Source organism: Mus pahari, chromosome 22 (genome assembly GCF_900095145.1).
Source record: "Mus pahari chromosome 22, PAHARI_EIJ_v1.1, whole genome shotgun sequence".
Classification (NCBI taxonomy): Eukaryota; Metazoa; Chordata; class Mammalia; order Rodentia; family Muridae; genus Mus; species Mus pahari.
Genome location: NC_034611.1, coordinates 26,325,271 through 26,347,428, shown reverse-complemented (window position 1 = coordinate 26,347,428; position 22,158 = coordinate 26,325,271). Strand labels below are relative to the sequence as shown.

At 36.2% G+C, this 22,158-nt stretch overlaps 1 protein-coding gene across 2 annotated transcripts in view; it reads right to left on the bottom strand.

Annotated features, from left to right (window-relative positions):
* Mmp16 (matrix metallopeptidase 16) overlaps nt 1-22,158 on the bottom strand; it is a 236,855-nt gene that overhangs the window by 71,680 nt on the left and 143,017 nt on the right. For both annotated transcript variants that reach the window (XM_029533283.1, XM_021222087.2), the window contains 2 exons: nt 2,941-3,102; nt 84-295 (listed from right to left, as the gene is read on the bottom strand). In XM_029533283.1, the coding sequence (XP_029389143.1) occupies nt 84-295; nt 2,941-3,102 (374 nt within the window). The remainder of the gene's footprint in view (nt 1-83; nt 296-2,940; nt 3,103-22,158) is intronic.

The window sequence follows — 22,158 nt, the reverse complement described above, 5'->3', positions numbered from 1 at the left end:
AGTTACAATGAATGAGAACTTGTTTTCTAAAACGACACTAGACACTTTATCTTCTCTTAAAAAAATAAATCAACGTCTCCTACCTTGAAAACAAACATCTCCCTTCGAAGAATAGCTAGAGTGTTGAAGTTCCCATCACAGATGTTGGGTTTGGCTCCTGGATAGGAGGGTCTGCCAGTGGGAGGCCGAGGAGGTTTGGGTCTGTCATGTCTCCTTGGGTCTGCCGGGGGAACAGATCGGTGCGGGGGCACTGTTGGTAGAGGTCTTGTAGGTGGAGGAATCTTGTCAGGTGGACCTTTTGAAAACATGAGGACAGTGCTTGGCTCACTTAAATCTGGAATAGAGCTGGAAAATATGCTACAGAGAACAAGCGCTTGTCAGCAGAAGGCACAGACTAAGCAAAGCTAAGAGGTTGTTATGATAGTATGTTTTCTGAAAACACGAACCCTCCAATCCACCCAACCGCTACCAAGGTTGTCTCAGACTGTCCTCATGAAGCTGGAGTCCAGCTCCTAGTACTATGGCTTCTTTGTTAATTTTTTTGGTGACTTTTATTTTATGGCTTCAACCCAGTCCCTTTTCGAAAGCTGCTCTCAAAAAACCTGCTTGGAAGTAGGTTTTTCATGAAAAAAAATAGATGAATGATGATAAACATTAGATTAATAACTGTGAGCTCCATTCAAGAGAAAACTGGACTTTGACAGAGGTTGACTCCATGAAAATATTTTCCAAAGATAAATAGTCACAAATCAAAGGTTATTTTACCATATGTCTCCAACTATATTTTATAAGCTTTTACTGATTTCACTATTTTTGTTTTAATAAAATATCTTGATGAATAACTGGGTGTTTCATGTAAATATTGAATCTAAAGTGTCCACTGATTATCATACCACTGGTGAAAGAGTAATGTAAAATATTTCTAAAATAAGTGTTCCAAGTCAAGCCAAAGTTTACTCATTCAATTTGTGACAGATGTCAGCCATCATTCCTCAAGGGACTGATTCTCTTACTCTTTAATAAATGCAGAGCTGTCCACACTTAATATTTAAATATGGGTTGAATACTTTTTCACAGCCATAAGTCTAGACACTAATTCATGAGATCATAAGAAAAAGACTTATTTGAGCTAAACATTCAGGAGGAATGTCTAATGACACACACAGGCAATGTATCTCTTAGCATCCAAGCTATTTGGATTTGTTTCTGTGACATGTATCAGTCCATCCAATCCATTTCAAATTTACTTTAACCCTAAGAGAATGATTATGATTGTGCTACTAAAACTGAGAAACTAATGAATGTAAAACAAATTAGTTCACTTAAATTGCAGTTTGAAATGCAAATTATATCTTCTGGATACTGATTATTGGAACACTGACAGCACACAGTTATTTCTAAAAATGAGAGCTTCATTTATTTAATATAGTAAAGGATACCTATTATAGGTAAATTGCGAATGTTGAAATTTTAAGGTGGGAAATAAATGTCTTTACTAAGGTCACTAGGTGTACTGAGGAACTTATAGTCACAGTAAATATTCATGATAGTGTTTTCTCCTTTCTCTTAATTTGCATTTGCTGAATAAATCCTGCAAGCAAAAACAGTACTACCAACAACAAATGAAGTTTGTCATATTATAATCTGTGCTACATGTTGATAAACATGGTTGTTTACTTCTGTTACTTTTCTGTTGACATTCTTCATGATTCAATAATTATGCCTTTGTGGTCAGTAAGTTTTTATATTGCCTTTAAAAATATGTTTTCCATAGAAGTAACAGATGCTGGGAAACCCTGCTGCTAAGATCATTCCTTTTTTTTTTTTTTTTTTTGGTTTCTTCAAAACAGGGTTTCTGTGTATAGCCCTGGCTGTCCTGGAACTCACTCTGTAGACCAGGCTGGCCCGGGAAATTCACCTGTCTCTGCCTCCCAAAGGCTGGGATTAAAGACATGCACCACCACTGCCCAGTTTCTGCTAAGATCAAAGTCTAACATTACCAAAAAATCATGAGCTTGGTTAGCAACGGTGAGTCCCTTTGTCAGTGGGACTTTCTCTTGTCTACCTGGGGAATTCTGGACACTGCTGCCTACCTGAGGAAGTTCATGTAGCTCTGTACCTGAGATTCCTAGAATGCCTCCTCATGCTAAGGAGGCATCTCAGGACCTTAGTCTTCAGCTTATGCCCTTTGCTTTCCCTGGATATCCTTAGCCTCTTCCACAAACTAAGTGTATGTATCCTAACCCACCCTGAATAAAAAAATATGCACAAGCCAAGATTTCCTCAGAGAGCTGTTTCATTAAATACCATCAGGAACGGCTTTTGCCTAAAAGAGATGTAACACAAAGATGCTAGGAGAAAGCTTTCTCCCTTCCTGCCCTTACACACCTGGCATTCACTCCCTGATGGACCAGGATCCTGCAGAAAACCACCCGTTCTGGGTTCTGCTTTATCCTTTCAGCCCAACATGCAGCGAACTTTTAGACACCCTGAGAGGGAGAAGGACGAAGATGCAAAACTACAGCTGGATCCCAAAACACATACCACAAACTGGAATTTTAAATACTAAGACCAGCTGTCAGTGGCTAAGAAAGTTACAACATATTATGTGAAAATGTGTATTTTTAACATTTTCATGAGTGTATGCATCTATTTTCATATACTACTACCTAAATTTTAAATTGCACATTATTAGAAAATTTTTAATGAGTATACATTTCCATTAAATTCAACAAGAGAGCTCCATCAGTGATTAAATTCTTCTGAAAATCTATGCATTAAGTTTTTGGACAATTTGACTGATGATAGAATTTTACAGGAGGATATTTTCATTCATATTTCTTTGCCTAATATACTTAAAGAATGTACTTCTAAGAAAAAAAAAGCACAAGACTTCTGGCTGCCACATAGGGTTTAGCAAACAGGAGTAGTGGAACCTACCATATATCTTCTGGATGCCTTGCAAATCATCATTGGGAAGTTTGAAGTTGTCTGTTTCCATGTACTGATAAAATGGGGCCATGATGGCGGTGGGGTCGTTGGAATGCTCCAGTCCTAGAGCATGTCCCAGTTCATGGACTGCTACAAGAAATAAATCATTTCCTGTCAAAGGAGAAGAATAGAAGATAAGACTATTTTAAGTGGTAGTCCTGAAATTGAAAAATGTTACTTGGTATTATGAAAGTTTTAACCCAAGAAAACAGAAAGACATTCCTCACTCCAGTGATCAGTATAGGTTTCAGATTGGTTTTCCTACTAGAAGGTACTTTCTGTAAGGGGTGATAGGGTAGTCACAAATGACTGGAGAGTAAAAGAATAAAAGGTTAAAAAGACCAGCAATACCACAACCTCGTTTCATTGGCTGTTTCTGCATCTCTCCAATCACTAATGAAAATACATTATCTCCCATGTTATAGTATTACACTTTTATTATTTTATTATTATAGTTACAGGTTGGACTCACATTATTCAGACTCCTCGATGAGTTCTAATATCTTACTAACCAGAAATACAGGAACACTGTAACTTAAATTAACTATTTATTAGGTATCATACTAATCAATGTCTAGCATGAACTTGATAAGAATGAATTCTATCCATGAATAGATTTTCAAAAAAAAAAAAAAGTATTTACAGTGGTCTCGCACTGCAAATTCTCACTTAAGTAACTTGTACAATGTTATCTGTATAACATGTGAGCGAGAGAAGCCTCGGAGTGATATTCAGACCATTACTCTATGTTCTCCTAACTCTCCCCATTCTTTCATTTCCCTCCTTTGTCCTCTTCATTTTCATCCTCCTTTAAAACTCTTATTTTATATTTAAAGACTGATCTCACTATGTTTCCCTAGGCTGACTTTCAACTTCATCTTCTTGTCTCAATCTCTGAAGTGTTAGGATTCAACCTGTAAGGCTTAAATGTCTGACTACTTTGTTTCTGAGGGAAATGGTTAAAGCTCTTGCAGAGGAAGTTCGACATTTTACATGGAGGTCTTGCTAGGAATGAAAATAACTTCAGTAAATATGATTTTTAGGAAAAGGCCTTACCAACAATTTTTATACTATAATACAACATAATTACTCTCTTCTGAAAATTATATATTTCTGTCACAAACACAGGAAAAAAAACCAAGTAGTCTGTCACAGAAGAACAATTCTCATGTGACACTGACATACTGCAGATAAAGAAGTCACTGAAGGATTTTCAGCATCACTTTATTATAAAAGATATTATATTGAGTAGGAACTGGCAAAAAATAAAATAAAATCAAACCAAGCCAAACCAATACATCAAAAAACAAAATTGAGGGATTTAAAATCAGATACTAAGAAGAACATTTTCAATTTAGGAACCGTCTTTCCTTAGAAAATTAACTAAACATGCCATACATATATGTATTAATTGTAATGGAAAATACTGTGTCCTTACTAAAATCTTACTTACTTTTCTGTGGATATTTCAAATATTTTAACCACAATTTCTTGTTTAATTTTTACAATGTTTTTGTGAGTTTGTCACTTATTATTATTTTCATTTTAGTAAATCAGAAAAGGGATTGGGATATTATGCAGATTTCAGTGTCATATAGTAAGGCAACAACAAGCATCCAGATGTCTCTCAGACCAAGTGCAAAGTGCTTACTTATAATCACAAAAGTAAACCACATGCATACAAAGATATTAGCTTATAGTATGCTATACAATGTGACTTCCACCTCTGAGGGAAGCTCATTCAGCTGAAGTATTTCACTTTACAGGGAGTTTTATTAAAACTCAGGGATTATGCTACTCAATAGCTTCAGACAATCTCTGAACACATTCATTAGCAATTTCTGTCCCTAACTGAAGATTGGGAAAAGACACTGTTAGACAAGGAGAGCTACCAAGAAGAGGTTCAGACCAACTGAGACCCTTGACAAGACAGACCATCCAAGTTGACTAACCAAGGCTTCTGGAAGAGACACCCTTCCATCTCTCAAGCTGCTTGCAAGTTATGAAGTGAGGTCTTGGTTTACTGCAGTGTTCAAGAGACTTCACGTATACTGGGATGGGCTTTTGTTGATGCAGCTTTTTAAAGGTATTTATGGTTTGCTTTTCTCCCAAACTCACTATTCACCAAGCTGGACTTTAGCTTTATTGCTGATCTTGTCAGTTACTGATTCCCTATGTTAGATGAGCAGTGGTTTAAGTCTTCCACTGTCCTATCATACAACAGAAAGTAATCTGGAAGTGGAAATAGAAAGAAAAGATGAAACATAGTGCCCTTCTAGTACTCACAGTTGGAAGAACATGGAGGAGAAAAAAGATATTCTGTTCAAAGAAATATAGCGAATAAAGCAGTTTTGAGGAATGTAAATGAAGGTCTAGTCAAGAGGGAGTCTATTCTCTAGTGTAAAATGGAACACACGGATAATGTTGTTTAGCAGGGCAATAGTAATCAGGATTTATTTGTAACTTTTTATTATAAAAATTTCTGGGGCAGGGTGCAAACTAAATTGGGATTCTTAAGTTACTCAATGAGAAGACAGAAGGTAAGGAGAGTCTTGTGACTTTATGCACAACAGCAGTACCCTGAGGTCAGAGGTTAAGTAGGTAGACCCTATGTCCAACATAGAGTTTATGTTAAGTAAGTAAAGCTAAAACTGAAGAACCTGACTCATGGCAATGACAAGAAATTAATGGGGATAGAGAGATGGAAATACGGACCACAGAAGACAGGATAACTTATATCTGTTTCTGTTCAATTAAGTCCCTCTCATTTCTCTACTCTCTGTCAGTAAATTTCGTATCCCTGGAAACAGAACCAAGACCATTGGCACACAACTCCTTGTCCTGCCATTCTGAGATTATCACTTTTTCCCTTTATGACCTTTTACAAGTTAGACAAATATAAGCTTGCATGGTTATTAGGGTCTCTCTTAAATATCTTTTCTTGAATGTCCTTTCCCCATAAGGTGTTGGATGATCGCTTCTTCAGAATTACTATCACAGAATAAATTTCCCTTGGCTATGAAGATTTTCTTTCATTCTGTTGTTCTCTTCACACTGTCATAACCCTTATGCAAGAATCCACTCACCCATGACAGTCAGTTTATTATCATTGTCTGTTTACATATTTTCCTGCATATTTTGAGTAATTCAGACTGATACTGAGTACTATTTACTTTATTTTTAAAATTCTGAAGGCATTGGCTGCCTCAAAACAGATATTTAATATTAATATGTCAATATTAATTTTTCTATTTATTCAAACTCATTGAAATATATCTGCAGAGTAGAAGGCTAATTTAAAATTGAAGAGTAAAATAAATATGTAAATTCTACCTAAACATGGTTTGGCATGCTTCTCTAGATATCCTGCAAAGAACATGGAGGAAATAAAAATACTATGACAAAGTCCAGGAAGGCCATGACTCTTAGAAAACTTTAGACAGTGGAACAAAAGTGCCCATCACTTTCTGTTGCTCAAGGAATGGCAGCAAAATCTTATGTTTTTCAGATAATATACAGGGGTCATGGAGTAAAAGGAAACTGTGTTATGAAATATCAGCTTAATTTCTTTATAGGATTCATAACCATTGCAGGGAGCAAATAATGAGAAATCAGGATGTGCATGGTTAGGAGAGAAAGGTGGTTTTAAAATTGAAGCCATATAGAATGGAACAGTAACATGACTTTGGCAGAGGTGTACTATAACAAGAGAATTAGAAAGAATGACAGAAGGAAGGTGAGATATTCCTGAAGAGGTATGGTAATATTTTTGCAGGTATGCAATTTGGTCAGATTCCTAATGATTGTGCCCAAAATAATTATTTACAGGCAAATGGGAAGCTTTGAAAAAACAAAACAAACAAACAAACAAAACCATCATTTTGTTACATCTAAATCCAACTGTAAACACCTTAATAGTTAAAATTTGCAAAATCTGAAAACAATGAGTTCGTTTCTCCAAACAATACTAAGTAGTACTAGCCAGAGGTAGAAGGGGCACTGCAGCTTTCACACATGCCTAGCCAGGCAACATGGAGGAACTATGGCTTGAACCCTACCTCAGTGGTGTGAAATTTAAAGGAAACTCTTCACAGGGACAGAACTTTTAATTAATTAAAGATAAAATAAACAGAGTAGCAAATACAATACAATACAATACAATACAATACAATACAATACAATACAATACAATACAATACAATACAACACTGACAGTCAATCCAAGAATAGAAAACCTCAAAATGGCTGTAAATTTTACAGCAAAAGGTTGGTTACATGTGAATTCATCAAGGAGCCTGCCCTGCTTCTTATGGTACTCAACTCCCTGTCTTCATGTGGAAAGACAGATATGTATGTCATCTTAGCCAAAAGTCCCAAAGTGGCTTTCCAAGAAGAGTCTTGATTTTATTCTTTAAAGGGAAAAATATTCAATCTTCACTGCTTTTCACCTTGTGCAGCAACTGGCCTTCACTTGCAAATACCAGGAGTCCAGTGCTTAAGTAAACATGTTGGAACCAACCATCCTGCACTTAGGCAGATAAATACTGCTTTCAGCCATCCTCTAAGCTGTTGGCTAGTGGCCTAGCTAAATTATTAAAAGTACTTCAGATCTCACAGGAGACTGCTGGTCACTTTTTTCCTTGTCTTGCAAAAATAAATCACACAGACATGCAACTAAGTCATAATGGCCAAAATCAATTCATTCTATGAATTGGTCATGAAATTATTTGTTTTTGTTTTTTTTTTTTTCACAAAATATTTCCAAAGGTAGAACTATCCCCTTGCAAAAGGAGTAAATACGGTTTTTAGAAGAAAGTCGGCAGGATTATAATATGAATTTAAGGCCTGTCGTAAAAGGATGCTGCTTTAATCAGAACCATTTGCCAAGTGTTCCAAGTAATTATTATTCCTCAGATGACTGGCAATAATGTAATTAAACGTCACTTGCAGCCTCACAATAGTCTGCAAGGGTAAGTTGTTAAATACAACACCACCCTGTGATTTGAATTCTACTAGGAACAAAAGTTGTTGGCACATAATGAGGTTTAGTTAATCAGAATGCACCAGACCTATTTCCTAATGCTGAAAATAATAACTGCTTCTGCAGTGTCCCATTCATTTATGCTATTTGGGCTTTTTCAATTGTAATATGCCTGATCTTATCAACAAAGGAGAAATCAGTCTCCCCGTTCTGAGTGCAGAAATAGCACTTGCTGTTCTTGCAAAATTTTGAGTTTTGTGTGTGCCTTTCAATTGCATCTCTAATCTCCTTTCTTTTGTGTATTCCGACACCCTATGGAATGCAGAACTGGATATTATGAGAGATAATGCATCGTTCGTAATTTCCCTGTCTTAATTATGTCTTTATTTTATCTGAAGTTATTGCACAACTTTATCCATTTTTATAAGCTATTTCCACTGATGGCATGTCCTGAATATAAGAGAATGTTTTTAAAGCACTTCCTACATACAAATCTGTAGAAAGCGCACATTTATAGACCTTCTTAAACATTGTAGTACTAGCACCATTTGTTCTATTCTCCTTAATTATTCGATAAATTTGTGCTGTGTTACCTTCAAATATAAGTACTACCCAGAGGTTTACATTTCTCCCTTTCTAGTGTCCAGTTTGGTAGTTAAATCATCTATGTGCACTTGAGTCATCACAGTGTCTCTGGTATTTGAGTTCTCAAAGTGATTGATTCTGGAGCCATAGAGACTCAGAACTTTTGCCATTTCCTTGGACTCTTGCCAGTTTGGTGGAGCCTCATTGTTTCTTCTGTATTGAGCCAATACTATTGATTGATGTTTGGTGTTTATCAATTGGACTGGGCTGCCACTGCTGATTCGTGTTTGATGTTTTGGACTGCACTGATGATATCCTTACAAGGAAGGCTGGTATTGCCCCCAAATAACTACTCCTAAACAGATTCACACCCGCTTGTCCTATTAGCTATCTTTTCCCCTGCCTCATGTTCATGGGCTAGAAGGGACATTGAAGCATTCTAGAACCCTAAATAAAGAAGATGTTGAAAAGTCTAAGAGGATACAGAACATTATAGTGATAGAGGAGGCATATGATAGAGGTTATTCACTTCATGCTAAACAGGAAGAAGGAGGAGGAGATATTCAGGGTCATTTTCTAAGTAATTGGGAACTATCTGACATTTGTTTCAAAGTCTGCTACAATTAGGTACAAATTAGGCAAAACCCATTATTGGTCATTAAACTATGAGGCAAAACAAATCACCATGTAATAAACCAAAATAAACAAAAATCAGTAAATGATTTCAAAACCTATACAAATTAATAATTAATAATTATTAAAATTAATAATTATTTTGAGTTTTATGTTAGATAGACACTGGAAAGTAAATAAATATAATTAAAGCAACTAAGGTCTATGCTAAGCAAGTAATGGAAACTCTATAAAAACATTTAGATACTAAGGACTAAAGTACATTTATTATTCTTTAAGGCTATAATTTGGTCATGAAATATGTAGTCAGGAGTTCTGTTCTATTTCTGAAAAGACTTGATAGAAAAATACAAATATGGTTAATTGCAACGCAATATTGAATGAAATAGGAGTTATATATTTTCTCTTTACTGAATTTAGTTAAACTTCTAGGAACATTCAGTTTATGTTCCATCTTATTTATTCATATGCAGGCTATTTCTGCTCTGTTTTCCCCAGGGTATTTTAGTTGGATTCATAGATTGGTGAGGACCATTAGAAAGCATTATTCACCTCTCTGTGGCTACTACAAAACAAATCAATATTCTGACTATTTAGACCACAACAATCATAATAAATCACAGAAGCTGCTATTCATGACCATATTTATATTGTGTTGTATATCAAAATTTGAATAATGCAAATTATTATCTAAATGGCAATCCTGCTAATATGTGCTACCATTTCTACAACAGCAACCACAATACAATATCCTTTAAAAAAACATGTTGGTGAGGATGTGAAGAAAGAGGAACACTTCTCCATTGCTGGTGTGATTGCTAACTGGTACAACCACTCTGAAGATCAATCTGGAGGTTCCTCAGAAAATTGGAAATAGATCTTCTTGAAGGCCCTGATATACTACTCATGGGAATATACCCAAAAGATGCCCGACAATGCCATGGAAACCAGTGCCCCACTATGTTCATTGTGGTCTTATTTGTCATAGCCAAAAGCTGGAAACAACACAGATGCCCCACAATAGAAGAATGGATACAGAGAATGTGGTTCATTTATACAATGGAATGGTATAGGCTAATAATAAGAATGAGGACATCATGAGTTTTGCAGGCAATTGGATGGAACTAGAAAATATCATCCCGAGTGACGTAACTCAGAACCAAAAGGACATGCACGGCATGTACTCACTAATAAGTGGATATTAGCCAAATAAAAGTACCAAATACCCAGGTTACAATCCACAGAACTCAATAAGGGTAACAAACAATAGGGCCCGAGTGAGGATGCTTCAGTCTCACTTGGGAGGAAGAAGAAAGCAATCATGCGAGTCAGAGAGAGGAAAGATCATTTTGGTGGGAGAGAGGAGGAGGAGGAGAAGGAAGAGGGATAAAAGGGAACATGATCAGGTATTGGGGTGGGGAACAGGAAAAAATGGAAATATGAAACCTCAGGGGCTGGTACGTGGGGTTACCCTTTAGAATATACCAGAGACCTGGGAGATGAGGGATCTCAGGACTCAACGGGAAGTAAGTTTCCAATGAAATGCCCTACAGAGAGGAGAGGGAACTTGCTGAGTCCACCTCCAGTAGAAAGGGCATCAAGTAGAGGAATGAGGTTGCCATTCCACAGTTAAAAACACTGACCCAGAATTGTTCTGATCTAAAAGAACAACAGGGAAAAATGGAGAAGAGATTTAGGGAAAGGAGGTCCAAGGACTGGCACAACTCAGGATCCATCTCAAAGGGAGGCCCCAGGGTCTGAGACTGTTACTGATGCTATGGCGTGCTTACAACAGGAGGAAATCATGACTGTTCTCTGAGAGGCTCAACAAGCAGATGACTGAGACAGATGCAGATAAGTACAATCAACCAATGGACTGAAGTCAGGGATCCCTGTGACTGAATTAGGGAAAGGCTGAAAGAAGCTGAGGAGAAGGGCAACCCCATAGGAAGGCAGGAAATCTCAACTAACCTGGACTGCTGAGATCTCTCAGACACTGAGCTACCAACCAGGCAGCATAGAGTAGCTGACCTGAGGCTCCCTCACATATTCAGCAGAGGACTTCCTGCTCTGGCCTCGGTGAGAGATGTGCCTAATCATCTAGAGACTTGTAGCCACAGGCAGTGGACTAGCTAGGGTAGGGGGGCTGGGGGTGGAGCAGGGGGGTGAGGACATCCTCTTGGAAGATGGATGGAGGAGAAACTGGATGTAGAACTGTGAGAGGGCAGACGGTGAGAGGGTAATGGCTAGAGTGTAAAAAGAAATATAAAATAAAAGTGGTAAAAATAAAGTAAAATAAATTAAAACAAATATTCCCCCCCCCCCAAATAAAACCTTCTAATCACCTAGCATACGTAAGGAACTATTTATGGCATTAGCAAACTACTACTGGTAGGCAACTTATAACAGATATTGGATTTTTGTTGTTTTTTTTTTAATTGCTCTACCCTATGATAGTCTACCTTGAATGTCTGGAACCTTCTCTCTTCAAACTTTTCACTGATTCCTCTCTTCCAGGCTTGCCTCCTCCTTCCTTAGAATCATCTGTAGTTTGCTTTTCAGGTGTTATTAAAATGTTATAGAGTTTTGATGCAGAATATAAGCAGTGCATTAAGGTTTAAACCACCATTATACACCATTCTTATCTGATAAATTTTCTTTTAATCTCTTCCAATATTCTACAGAATATACTTATTAACTGTGTTTAATGATTACCTAGATCTAGACATCAACAGGTTGAGACAGCTCTGGAAAGCATTTGCCATTGTGCAATTCTCATTATAGAAAAATGATTTAAGCTAAAACTAAGGTTCTAAAAAACAAGATAAAGTTTCAACATTAAATCATCTCAAAGATGATAATATTTGTATAATCAGGGTCAATGTACTTCAGATTGGATATTTATCAAAAGTATTTCAGCAAAGTGATATATATATATATATATATATATATATATATATATATATATATGAAATCATAAGTTTTATGCCAGCCCTGGTATACACCAAGGAAATTTTACAGACTATTTTAGGATCTTGGAATAGTATATGATGTCACTAAGTACCATACTTATCTGTCTTTAAAACATGGAAAATTAAACAGCAGGATAAAAATAGAAGTGAAAATTTTTTCTTTTTTAAAATAATAGATTTATTTTATACCAGTGTTACATATTACATATGTAACACTGCAAATAAAATAACAAAATACTTTGCTCACTCTCAAAAAATACAACGATATAAAAAGCCAAAATTATAGCTTGGGATTTGGCAGAATATTCTGTTGGCAGCACAGTTCAGAATTTCAAATGTTCTGAATAATGTTTTCTTTCTAGGATTTATGAATTAGAAGGAAAGCATAGCTTAAATGTATATTTATACCCACGTATGCTGTCAATTTTCTGTGCTGTTCATGTGCATTTTTAAGAAAAGTAATGAATGAAGCATCTTTGTTTCATTTTATTCACAGATCTTATTAAAATATCTCCTATAATATTTTCACTGTAATCTTGGAAAATGTCTCCAACAACAAGGTTGACTAAGACCATATAAGAAGTGCAGTAGTTATTTAGAAACTGAGAGTCACAAAAATGTGGATTTTGGTTTCTCTGCACGTTTTATGCTCCCTTAATTTCAAGGACACTAATTACATGGGGTAGTAGTTTTCTCATTTGCTAAAAGGGAATGAAAGTTAATATCCATGTATTTCTCATTATACTCCAGAAATGAATTCTCACTAAAAATCTCTTCAGGTGTATATAATTTCCCACATACAATACCCAAAGAAATAAAAGTTTATAATAAATAACTCAAGGGGTTAAGCAATACCAGGGTATTTTTTACCCAGGTTTCTTTGAAAGCAGTCTTTCTCATACACCAAACATGACTCAATTTATTATAAATAGTGCCCACCAAACACAAACCAGAGTAAAGTCACATCAATTCATTTCAAAGTCACTCATGGAACCACTATGAAGAAAGAAAACGCACTGATGCTACATGTCATAGCGCTTTCTTTAAGGTTTGCTGCTGGACCATTACCTCCCATGAGTATTCACAACTAAGGCTGAGAATGTTTATTCTACAGTATCCCTACCCAGTAACTTATGCTGTTCAGTGTACATGAGTCTCTGGGTAATTGTCTGTATCATCCAGAGTGATGTCTGTGAGCCACTTTGCAGGGGCAGCTAATGATGCAGCATACTCCTTAACTTATCCATTCATCCAAAGTCTTCAGACAGTATCTTGCCAGTTTTAAAAAGCCACTAAAATTACATACATTCTACCCGAAACTCTGCCTTTCAAACAACCTTCTAGTGTTTTCTACCTTGTAACTTACCTCTCAACAGTGTTCCTACAAACTATACTAATTTGTCTGGGTTTCTTGTTTGTTTATGTTTATGTTTTAGGTTTATACAGCATTATATTAATCCTATAAAGCATGTAGATCTGTATGTCCATCATTTTAGTTCTAGTATCTGCTCTGTGATGAGATAACATTTGCTGAGTCCATTTTCTACAAGGAAAACTGAAGTACATCTGGCGAGCATTCATTAGGTGTCATCGTGGGATGCTTTTGAGAGGTCTGTGTTCTTCAGAAGCTGTATTTCCCTCTGAAATTTCCTTCAATATCTTAAAACTTCCCACCTGACCTTTGCCTAATCTATTTCCAGATTTCACTTGATGGCAAAATGCTGCTTACTAGGGTCTATGTTAGCTGTAGAGAAACAGGAGTTGTTTGTGTCTGTCAGTAAATTATGTAAACAGCCTGTTTTGTTTATGTTTTTGTTTTTGTTTTTGTTTGAACATGGAAAATTATAAGTTTTTTGTTTCGGAAAGAAATTAAGTTGTAGTGCTTAAAAACATTGGGAAATCTTTCAGATATAATTTTTCAATCATTCTTTGAAAAATTAAAATAATGGTAAAGGGCTTATTTAGTCATTTCTAAATATGAAATTATCAGGTTAGTTGAACTGCTATTTCTTATTTTGAAATTCCCAGGGTCAAGAATTGTTGCCTCCCTTCAGCCTTGAAGCAGACTGGTTCAGATCTCACTGCCACTAGCACAGGCCCACCTGGGCTGGTCCCTTCTGTCCTGCCAAGCTGGCTCTATTGTTTGCACCTGCCATTGCTCTTCAAAACAGTCTCCTTTCAAAGCAGTCGCCACTGCCTGCTGAGAAGACCTTTAGATGTTCCAGAGACAACATTCTCAAGATCCACCTACAGGCTCTCACCTGTATGAGAGGCCCCAATAACTGGGTGGTGGGGGATGGACTTTTTCCCTCTTTTTTTTTTTTTTTTTTTTTTAAAGTGTTCACCACCACTCCTAACAAAAAGATTTATTTATTTATTATATGTAAGTACACTGTAGCTGTCTTCAGACACTCCAGAAGAGGGCATCAGATCTTGTTAAGGATGGTTACAGATGGTTATGAGCCACCATGTGGTTGCTGGGATTTGAACTCCGGACCTTCGGAAGAGCAGTCGGGTGCTCTTACCCACTGAGCCATCTCACCAGCCTGACTTTTCCCCTCTTTATAAACTCTGAACTTTATTAAACTTGTGGGCTTTGATCAGAACACTTTTGTCTTAGCGCCACATTTCCTTTCTCACTGTCTTTTCCCTTACAGCCCCAGTCTGCCTTTCAGGACGGACCAGGTTCGAGTGTGGCCCCTGGTGGTTGCACTCAAAGAATGTAAGGAAAACTTAAAATATATGGCTCTAGTTGATGGTCTATGGATTTAATGAGATTTTAGGTCATAGTTATCAAAATATTTGACTAGGTATAATAATGGTCTAAGTCAAGAGTTGAGGAGATGTGCTTGAATCTTGGTATCTGTTCCAGGAGTATACTCCCCAGCTTCATTATTTTTATATATTGCCTATGTGCCCCTTTCACATGGCATAAGTCTCCTTTCACAGTGACTGGTAAGTCAAAGATTGCCTGAGTTAGAAATAGTCATTTGTAACTGTATCTTCAGATTTATATACAATAACTATTTATTTATTTATTTATTTATTTATTATGACAATGTTGTCTTGTATACAGTGATGCAGGGAAAATTACCTGGGGTATCATGACTAAGGTTTGGATCACTAGTCAACATCTTTCAAGCTGGCTAATTGAGCATAAATAATGACTGATGCTATTTTGGAGCAGTTTCTATGTTTTGTAAGTTTACTAGATGTTCATACTAACTGCAATTACTATTGGAGAGCTTCTCCATTAACACATAATCTCTAAGAAAGGCAAGATATTATTTCAGGGAATTTGACTAAGTTTCTGGTATGAAGCATAATTTCCTTCATGCTGAGTGTGCCGAAAGTACAAATGGACAGTTATTAAGAACAATCACTGGTTGTGCAATGAACAATTTTCATATAAACACATACAACAAAAATGGACACTGTAAGTTGTGTGTGTGTGTGTGTATGTATGTGTGTATACACATAATACATATATGTATATAAAAAAATCAGAGAGAAAGAGGCAATAAACTTGAGGGTAGGGAGATGTGAGAAGGATTTTAAGGGTATTTCCCTGAGGCTGGTGAGAGCAAAGGTAAGGGGTAATGTGGTGTAATTAAATTAAATGTAAAACATAATTTTAAAAGAAAAATACTGCAATAAAAGAAATGTATTATGTAACATGGATGCCTTTTAGTAAGAGACAAACCAATCCAAATGTTTCCGCATATTCTTTAAAATCTGTGTATCTTCTCCTTCAGTACTTTAACTTCTAAAATGTTCACTAATAGTTAAAAAAACTTATCTATTTTGATTCTTCAAGTTTCTGGAGAATCTACCTTGCTTAGCACAGAAGAGAGATTCTCACTGAGCTCTCTTGCTGTTATATTTAATAAATACTGTTCAAAAAGAATATTATAATTTTCAGAATCTGACATTTTTCATCATGACTTAGAGAAAATTTAGAGCACATCTGAGTTTCTAAATTTGGAACAAAATACTTCTTCTCAGAGTTGCTTTCCCAAAAGAGTGAAAAATATAGGAATCTAATTGTAAATTTCAGAATAAGACCGTGAACATTATAAAATCAATATATTTTTCATGTTCTCATTATTAGAAAAGTTATAGCATCATTCAGCATATTATGTCAGTTTGTAAACATACACTTATGCCCTTCATGTTGTAATATATTTTATTTGATTTTAAGTCAGCTAAATAATTTTTTTAAAAGAAAGAGTAAACTTTAACCCTTCATTAGTATACCAAACACAAGCATAATTGATAGTACAAACAACACAACAACAAAAGTTTATTAAAAAAAAAAAACAATAAAACCCCCAAAACAAAACAAAACAAAAAAACCTTGAAGAAGAAACAAAGACAGGGCATCAAGTGAAGGACCACATTGTCATACCACTGTCAAAACTCTGACCCATAATTGTTCCTGTCTGACAGAATTGCAGGAATGGAAATGGAGAGGAGCTGGAGAAAAAGAAGGTTCAGCGATAGGCTCAAAGTGAGGTCAAGGGGGAGGTCCCAATACACTATTACTGAGGCTATGAAGTGCTAAGGGACCTATCAAGACTGCCCTCTGAAAGAACCAACAAGCAAGCAGCTTCAAGAGTCAGATGCAGATATTTGCGCCCAACTAATGGACAGAGGCTGCTGACCTCTGTGGTTGACTTAGGGGAAAGCTGGAAGAAGCTGTGAAGCAGGGCAACCCTGTAGGAGGACCAGTAGTCTCAATTAACCTGGACCCCCAAGATATCTCAAATACAGGACCACAAAACAGGCATCATACACCAGCTGATATGAGCCTCCCAACACATATACAGCAGAGGCCTGGATTTAGTCAGAGAAGATTCATCTAACCCTTAAGAGACTAGAGGTCTCAGGGAATTTAGAGGACTGGTGGGGTGGGGGTGGGGAATGGGAACATCCCCATGGAAACAGGGGGCAGGGAGGAGTTAACTGATTTGAAATAGTCAGAGGGTGGACCAGGACAGGAGCAAAATATGGATTTTAAAATAAATAAATACATAGAGGAGATGGAGGAGGAGGCGGTGAAGAAGAAAAAGAAGAAGAGTTAGAGGAAGAGGAAGAGGAAGAGGAAGAGGAAGAGGAAGAGGAAGAAGAAGAAGAAGAAGAAGAAGAAGAAGAAGAAGAAGAAGAAGAAGAAGAAGAAGAAGAAGAAGAAGAAGAAGAAGAAGAAGAAGAAGAAGAAGAAACATAGATTACCTAAGAGTTTGTAAAGGTACTGAGATCTAAACAAGGCTGTTTAACACGTAGAAAGCCCTATAAAATGTTTTACAAAGTCCAGCTTTTACTATAGCACTAATCTAGTAGGGCACAGGGTTTCTAGATTCTTAGTATCAGATTTAATCACACTTACATGCATAAAATGGGATATTTTTAAGTTCCTTGCACTCATACAATCAGAATTCACACAATTTAAATTCACTTTTACATTTAAAGATATTCACATTTCCCTAATTTGTACACATGAAACACATCTCCCAGACAACTTATACCACCTTGTACCCTTCTGACACAGATTCTACCTATGTATTCCAAGGTAGAACTAAAATTATGTTTTTCCTGCTTCTGTCTCCTAAATATAGAATAATGGGACTATAGATGTGCAACATATAAGACACACTACTTCAAGGAAATGTCTTCAGGTTTTACTCATATTATTTGGTATTGCTCATCCATTTTCCTTTTCATGATAATTTGCATGCATTTATTTTTATTAATTTGCTACTATTAAACCATTATGTGGTGTGTACGTTATATTCATGTGTATTAATATACAGATTTGTGTTTATACAAATGGAGGTCAGAAGTCAACTCCTGTTATTTTTCCTCTGGATAGACACATCCTACTTATTTAAATAAAGGTTCTTTTAGATCTGGAACTCACCAACTATTTTGGACTACCAAGCACTAGTGAATCTACCTATTTCCACTGCCAAGCAGCCAAGCACTAAGAATTGAAGTGCACATGACCAAACCTGTTTTTTTTTAGGTGGAAGCTGGTAATCAAACCCAGATCCTTATGTTCAGGAGGCAAGCATTTTTTCACCTGAACCCTATAGCCCCAGATCCCTCTTAGTATAATACATGAATATTTGCCACTTTCATTACAAACATTAAAAATTACTAATTTAATGCCTTTACACACATATATAATTCACTTTGATTACTGCTGCCATCCACATTTTTTCTTTCTCCTACCTCTATTCAACCTTGTCCTCCTCATTATAAATACCCGTCCCACATTCATACTTTCGTGAAGTAACCCACTGAAGGACAGTATCTGTATAGCCAGGGGTGTGGAACTATTTCTTTTAGCCTGGGGGCTCTCCCGTGGATATATAATTAAAGAAAAAAAGTGTCACTTAATATCTACAGTGGCTATTATGTAATGATATTATGTAAATGATAATCAAGCTGTAACGCATAGAGACACACAGGATAATGATAGTGTACTGGCTAGCTTTGTGTCAACTTGACACAGCTGGAGTTATCACAGAGAAAGGAGCTTTAGTTGGGGAAATGCCCCCATGAGATGCAGCTGTGGGGCATTTCCTCAATTTGTGATCAAGGGGGAGGTCCCCTTGTGGGTGGGACCATCTCTGGGCTGGTAGTCTTGGATTCTATAAGAGAGCAGGCTGAGCAAGCCAGGGGAAGCAAGCCAGTAAAGAACATCCCTCCATGGCTTCTGCATCAGCTCCTGCTTTCTGATATGCTTGAGTTCCAGTCCTGCATCCTTTGGTGATCAAAAGCAGTATGGAAATGTAAGCCGAATAAACCCTTTCCTCCCCAACTTGCTTCTTGGTCATGATGTTTGTGCAGGAATAGAAACCCTGACTAAGACAGAGAGAGTAAGAAACTGAGGTGTGTGCTTTGTAGGGGGAAGACCAATAGATTCCATAGGAAAGGAAAATAGATAGCTATGCATGGATGAGGGTGTGTAGAATGAGGGGATCAAGTGGGGGGGGGAGAAAGATACAAAGGAAAGAATATTGGAAGAGACAGATAAAATTAAGAGCCATTTGAGAGGTAGTATGAAAACTTAATATAGTAAAAGCTTCCAAATTTACACATATATATATATATATATATATATATATATATATATATATATATGAAGTGAATCTAAATGCCACCAACAAATAATGGGAGAGACAAGAGTCCAAACTGGTCTTTTCTTTTTACAAAATAAAGCTTTCACTAACTGGGCAGGGTTACATGTAAATGAGTTGTTGACCAAAGGCATCCTGCAGGAAATTCCAAATAACTCAGGCTGCTGCCCAGACTATAAATTATTCTCCACAATCTGGGGGCAAGGCTTTGTTGCTAAAGACTTAAATGTGCATGTGAGTGTGTGTGTGTGTGTGTGTGTGTGTGTGTGTGTGTGTGTGTGTAGCAGCAACCAATATATGTTTTGACTGAAGGTCCATTCCATGACATGGAACCCAATCCTGATATACTGAGGTCATTGGAACCAGAGACTAGATAGCTCACAACTATAAGGGAAACCCTATTTTATTTATGTCAATAAAATGTCTCCTCCTAATATATTGGCATGGTCATATATCAGTACCTTGCTGAGCCATCACCAGTCAAGTTTCCTCCTGCAGCAGAGGGAGAACAAATACAGAAACACACAGCCAGATATTATGCAGGAAGTACATGACCTTGGAGTACTTCATTCCAAATAGGTTATTTCCATCAAACCCTTCCTCTCAGGCCCAAGGGATCCCATAACAGAAATACAGAAAGACTCTAGAAGCCAGAGGGTATGAAGGGGAGCAGGAGAATGAGTCCCTCTAAACCAACAAGTTCAAAGTACATATGAATTCACAGAGACTGGGACAGCATGAATGGGGCTTATAAGTGTCTGCATCATATGGTGCCCTATTGCTGAAGAAGTGAAAGATGCCCTAATCACTAACACAGAAGCTATCACTATTTGGCAACCACTTGCAAATGAAAATTTAGTTACCTCCAAGGAGAAACAAATAACGTTTGAAATTTTAATTAAAAATATTTTAAAATGTGAACACTTATAAACAAAGAAATTAATAATAAATATAACACCTAATCTCTAACAAAATTCTCCCTGGAGTCAAATTGACGAGCATTTTGTTGATGTTAATTAGATCTTGTTTGGGAGGCTAAAGATCCAATTTCTAATTTTATTGTTTTAGCAAATAACTGAAAGGAAAAATATTGACAGTTTACTGGTATGGCTATAAAATGATGCTTTTTCTCAGTTCAATATAGTGGGAAGCATATGACAAAAATATCTACATTTTGGTAGTGATTTTTAGAATTAAATAAATATTGAAAGAGCTCTCAAAATAATGTTGGCAAGAATAGTGAGGAAGTGAAACATTCAATCTCTGCTGGTAGTAGTGCAAACTAGTGAAGTCTTTTTGGAAGTCATTTGTTCTCCACAAACCGAGAAATCTATATATCATACAATATAGCTATGTTCGTCAGGCATATTCACAAAGGACTCTGTAATTTACTTTTGAGATATTTGGTAATCTTTGTTTATTGTTGTACTATTTGTAATAGCTCATCAACTGGCAAATGAATAATGAAAATATGGTATATATACATAATTCAGTAGTATTCAGTTGTAGTTCATGAAATTATGAAACCCACAGGTAAAAATATTGAGCTCAAAATAACCTTTCTGATTTCAGTAACCTAGACCCAGAAAGACAGATATTGCATGTTTTTTCTCTTGTATGGATTATAGCATTGAATCTTTAGATAGGGTTGGTGAAAAGAGAAGAACCACAGGAGTCAGAAAACTATTGAAGACTGCGACTATCTAAACAAACTATAACTCATATCCCCTAAATTTGTTAAAATATACTCCTAACAAATCCCAATTAGTCAAACAATGCTCTTTCTACAGACAATATTACTATATCTAAATAATCCTTATAATATAAATAATATTGACATTTACCCTTCTTTTCTTTCTACAAAGCTGCTTGACTAAATATATCATCTCCTAAATGTCTGTAATGCCAACATTATAGACATGAAGATCTACATGTAGGCTTATTCTGATGACTTCTCTAATACAATAATATTGATAGCTCTGTTACTTGTTATTCTTTAGCCTGTTCTGGTTGATTATCTCAATAGAATTTCCTCCAAATAAGCTTTTCTATTATGAAAAGAGTTAAAGCTTTTCCTTTTCAACAATGAGTGTACAGCTTATCTCACCATAATTTCCCTGCCTCTTTATACAACTCTCTTCTTTTGTATCCTTGTAAAGTTCTTTTTATTAATCTTTTTGTCCCTTACAAGTTTCCAATCAAAGTTTATTTCAATCAAACTGAATTCCACTACATGCATTTATTCATTAAGCAACAGTCTATTGAGAGTCAGATTAAACACAAGCCCTGATTCTCAATGAGTTTAGTCTGACACAGCAGAGTGATAAACAGAATAAATGAAAAAAGATGAAGTGCTAAATCAGAGATGCCAATCCCATCACCATAAAGAGACATTATGTCTCCCATCAGTTAAGCTTCAAGGATCAATCTACATTTCTAAGAACAAAAAGGTACAATTAAGTTATAACATGGTTACATCATCTAAAATTAAAGTTTGAGTAAGTCAGTGAAGTCTCAGATGTGGGAACCCACGCACACGTTTTTAATGTATTTATGGTGCAACTGAGTTTCATTATTTGAAATTAGTAGCCTGTTAACCAGGTACAAATTAATAAAAATACCAATTTAGGAAAGAATGAGGGTGATCCATTGTAGAATGTCATAGGTAGTTAAGTGTTACACATCATTGTAGAGACAGAGAGAGGAAGGTGTAGAACAATTTGCTACCAAGTGATAAGTTATGGACCATAAAAATATACCAACCACAAATAAAGAGCTCAGGTAAAGACCTAGTTTTTTGCTCTGGACAATGAGATCTCTCTCTCTCTCTCTCTCTCTCTCTCTCTCTCTCTCT